General features: G+C 27.2%; 1 protein-coding gene across 1 annotated transcript in view; it reads left to right on the top strand.

Moving 5' to 3' along the window:
- The window catches only part of LOC106460923 (fringe glycosyltransferase-like), a 49,106-nt gene that overhangs the window by 33,122 nt on the left and 10,950 nt on the right, over positions 1-5,034 (top strand). Inside the window, exons 5-6 of the mRNA XM_022387730.1 lie at positions 1,735-1,885; positions 2,418-2,503. Of these exons, the coding sequence (XP_022243438.1) occupies positions 1,735-1,885; positions 2,418-2,503 (237 nt within the window). The remainder of the gene's footprint in view (positions 1-1,734; positions 1,886-2,417; positions 2,504-5,034) is intronic.

Genomic DNA, 5,034 nt, shown 5'->3' with positions numbered 1-5,034 from the left:
GTAACATGAGTGCATGTGAGCTGCATCATTGTTACTTCTGTATTGTTAGCCAGGCATGGGTGAAAGGTCAATATAATGAAAATAATAAATGTATAATGTTATGAGATTTAAGCTATTTACTTACACATATATTTGTGTATTTGTGTTATAATTTGTTGTCATTCTAGAATGAAAGAGGCATAATTTATATTTATTTCTTAATTTTTTAAGATGGTTACGAGATAAGTCTAATCTACTGAACCCATACAGAGATTCATTATTGAAAATAACAGATGAAATATAAAGTTTTTTCATAAGAAACATTTGATAACTATCTGGACATTATAAAGATTTCCCATGTGAAACATGAAAATTTTCTGATGCATAAAATTATCTTTAATTTTTAAATGAAAATTACTTTGCATGATAGATAGGTAACGTGCGAAAAGAAAAAAAGGCATGAGAAAAACATTGCTTTACAAACCTTAAGATGCGATAAAGAAATTGATATTTTGTGTATGAAAGCATTGTAATTTTTACTGATAATCTGCTAAATTTTGTTAACATTTGCTTACTAATTTAAAAGTTATAGCATGAAAACTATAACAAGCACAAAATGGTTACGAGGTCAGTTCCAGCGACTGAGCCCGTGCTGAAAGAGTTAACACTCATACAACTGTTTTTGCATCTAGTAACTGTTACTCTTCAAAGGTCTGTGAGTTCCTCTATTTGTAGTATCGTGACACATCTGTCTTTCTGTGGCAGCTATTGACTTTTGTATATCCTATGCTTCATTGTACCATGCATACTCAATGGGGATACACCAATTATGGGTTGGGGTGTGCTGTTCCAATAGTTTTGATAGTATAGTCTGTACATCTATATGTGTGTGTGTGTTTAAATATTCATCTGTTTCATTTTAGGAAGTTTTCTGTGTTTCAGATCATATGTAATTTGATTTTGATATATCTAGTTATATGTAATTATATGTATGATTTTGATTTATTGAAAACATACAAAATGTTTAAAGAAATTATATTATTATGATGGTAAATCATTGGAAGATGGAAAAAAGAAATGTTGACATCATGTGAATATCCTCAGCTGTAGAAATTTTTGAACAGAACCGTCTACATAGTTTGTGAAAGATACATCAGTTGATTAATAGAAATTTCCAGCAGCGTATAGCAGTCAGTTGTTATATATAAGATAAATAATTGTAACAACACTTTCATCATCAAAAGTTATATTAAGTTTTTAAGTCATGACAGATGCTACTAAAATGGTTATATCATCTTTCAAATATAGATATCTACATTATTCAATCAGGAAATATATATACATGAAACAATGAATTTGAATTAATATCTGCTGCAGTAGATTTTGTTTGTTCTATGTTCCTCCATATGAATAAGTCTGTCAAAGACCCTATTCATTAAATCTCTTAAAATGTGCCTTTGTATATGTACATGTTCATGTAAGTGTGTTAGAGCCTTAGTTTTATGCTTTGAAAACAAATAAAATTATGAAGATTTGTGCATTTGCAAAGCTAAAAAATTAAGATTTTGTTTTTTAGCTATCTTATAATCATTTTTGCTATTTTATTGCTTGTTTAACTAGTCCAATGTTTTATTTGAAACATGATGCAAATAAAAAAAAAAGATTCAATAATGGATTCACATTCATTTTAGAATTATTATAAATGAATGTGTGTAATAAAACATGTTAGTTACTTAGAAACATCAATCATTTCAGGTGGTTCTGCCACTTTGATGATGACAACTATGTCAATGTCCCTAGATTGGTAAAATTGCTCCAGATGTACAACCCCCAGGAAGACTGGTATCTAGGAAAACCCAGCATCCGAGCACCGCTGGAGATACTAAACCGTGAAAAAAATTCTCGTGTATGTGGTAATTAGTAAAATTTATGAGATTAAACTGTAATCTTTAAATTCTTTATTTTTGATAAAAATCCATTAATTCAAATACTTATAACATTGAATTTTTTAAGTTAGAATAGTATCATTCTGTTACTTTCATTTTGATTATTTTTTCATTTAAATATTGGCTTTCTGGTTTGAGAGAATGGATTTAGAAAAAAAAATTGTGATATATTATTTGAGTATAGTATTTGACCTTATTTAAAATTGTAATATATTGATGGCAAAACCAAATACTAGGTTCATTTAAGTGCTTATTTTGTTTGTTTCAAACACTGATCTGAGCTTTAATACAAAATCTTTTTAAGTTCTACTTTTTACCAAAAGTAAATAAATGAATTAGATTGTAAGTAAATTACTGATAATTATGGTAAAACTAAGTTTTTCTTCTTTAGATATATATATATATTTCATCTTTATTTAGCTAACATACACATTTCTGATTTTATGAATATATTTTATGTTTTCTTACTTGTATTGCGATATTATTTTACAGCAAAAAATAGCTTTCTGGTTTGCCACTGGAGGTGCTGGCTTCTGCATCAGTCGTGCATTAGCATTGAAGATGATGCCTTTTGCGAGGTAAGATAAACCATATGGGAGTTATTTAATAATAGATAGGCTTTATGCAGTGAAGTATAGAAGGTATAAAGAGTTGTTTTATAACATGTTTGACACCAACAGCGTTTATGAGGTTGAAATGAATTAGTGAAAAAACAAAGATATTACTAGTAGAAGTAAATTGTACTTCAAAAAAAAAAGTCAAGTTACAAACTAAGATGTTAAAAATAGTCAAATTAATGAAAAAGAAATACACTACATGTACTGATAACTCAAAAATTCAAGACAATTAGGATATGAATAATATGGCCGATGTCCCTTTACTAAAACCAAAACATTCATGTGATAAAAGTGTTTCAGATAGTAAAAAAAAAAAATAGTCCCTCTACTGAACTATTTTTATAAATTTTAAGCACTACGTGTAAGAAGGTGGCACTATGCCTTTCTTAAAAAAATATATTTTATATATTTCCCATTTATTAGATAACAATTCCTTTGTTTTCTAATATTTTCTAATATTTAACAAAAACTTAAATTTTTGAAGAATTTTAAGTTGTTGACATTTTTTTTACTATTTCTCAAGACATGGAATCTTGTTAATGTAAATCAAGTTCAATAAGTTTAGTATGTTGAAGAAAATTGTGTGTGAGTTAGAGCTAATAAAAGACTCTTAGTAGCATAAGAGCAATGTTTTTCAATTACTGTCCCACTTGTGAAATACATTACATGAAGAATATGACAAAAAACACTTTTACATCAGTATCTCCATCTAACAAGCTTGTAAAGTTATGATCTTTGCAAATTAACTTTGAAGAAAGCTATAATACAGCTTGTAAAAGATATGACCTTTCTGACTTAATATGAATAAAACTATGAGAAGCTAATAAAAGATATGCCAAATGTATAACCTACTGAAAGTTTTGAACTTTCCAAGCAAACTATGAGGAAAGATACAATTATCTAGTAAAAGTTATTATCATTCAAAGCTAACCATGAAGAAATGTATAACAAACTAGTAAAGTTATGAACTTTACAAAGAACTATAAACCAATGATGGAAGGTATAACAAGGTTGTAAATGTTATGAAATATCCAAATGAACCACAAAGAAAGGTATAACTATCAAAAGTTGTTAGTTTTTCAAACTAACCATGAAGAAATGTATAACAAACTAGTAAAGTTATGAACTTTACAAAGAACTATAAACCAATGATGGAAGGTATAACAAGGTTGTAAATGTTATGAAATATCCAAATGAACCACAAAGAAAGGTATAACTATCAAAAGTTGTTAGTTTTTCAAACTAACCATGAAGAAAAATATAATAAACTAGCAAAAGTTATGAAGTTTCCAAACTAATTAAAAAGAAAAGTTTAAGAAACTAACAAGAGTTGTGAACACTTCAAACTAACTGTGAAGAAAAGTATAAAAGGCTAGCAAATGTTTGGAAAAACTTCTCAACAAACTACGAACTAATGAAAAGAAAGGTACAATAAGGTACTACAACTTATGAATTTTCAAACTAATGATGAAGAGAGATAGAATAAACTAGCAATATTTATGAACTTTCAATCTCACCATGGAGAAAAGTATAGAGTTAACAAAAACTATGAACTTCCAAACTAAAGGTTTTGGATTTAAAGGGTGCTCTGAGTTGACTGAACAATTTTGAGAATGTAATACAGAGATACATTATCATAAAATTTAAAAAAGGAAATTGATTGAAGAAATATCTTACATTTGGTTTCCCATTATTAGTTTAATAAATTTTGTTATCAAACGTGTAAACCTGGATATGGATCACGTGATAATTTGTACTTGAATCATTTACATGATATATTGATTTTGTAAAAATCAAATATCAAAAACACTTTTGTTTTAAGTGATCAAAAATAAATCATACAATTTTAGACAACTATCTTATAATATTGAATTTAAATTTAGTCACACCTAAAATAGATTTTTCTATGAGAGAATAGTAAATAAAAGCTTTGAGACAAGAATAAAATCAATAATATGGAATATCAATATCATACTTTCCATTATTTATCCCGCAGATCTTGACCTTAAGCAAGAGTGAAAATCAATATGGAACATCATACTTTTTATCATTTACCCTACAAATGTGATTCAAGCAACTAACACTTTAGTATTTTTCATCTTAATAACTGTCACCTTTTAAAAAACAATAGAATAGAAATAAAATAGTACCTAGAAGTACATCGTTTAATGCAGCTTTGTTGTGCAAATCAAAAATTAAATGTCTTGTTATTAACATTTCAGTTAGTTTTGATAGCCATAAAAACAGTCTTTACATTAAAGACATGGTGTATTATGAAATAGTTTATTACATTATCTAATGCCATTTGTTATACTATAATGAAAATATTAAGAATTGGACATTTCATGTGTGGAAAAATAACATGATATATATACACACAGTGTTAACAAGAATGTACTTTAAAAGTTACAGTATTAACAGTTGGACATTTAATGTCTGGAAAATAACAACATGATATATATATATATATATATATATATATATATATACTA

This window comes from Limulus polyphemus, unplaced genomic scaffold (assembly GCF_000517525.1).
Source record: "Limulus polyphemus unplaced genomic scaffold, Limulus_polyphemus-2.1.2 Scaffold864, whole genome shotgun sequence".
Lineage (NCBI taxonomy): Eukaryota > Metazoa > Arthropoda > Merostomata > Xiphosura > Limulidae > Limulus > Limulus polyphemus.
Note: the sequence above shows the minus strand (reverse complement) of the source record. Positions and strands in the feature narration are given on the sequence as shown.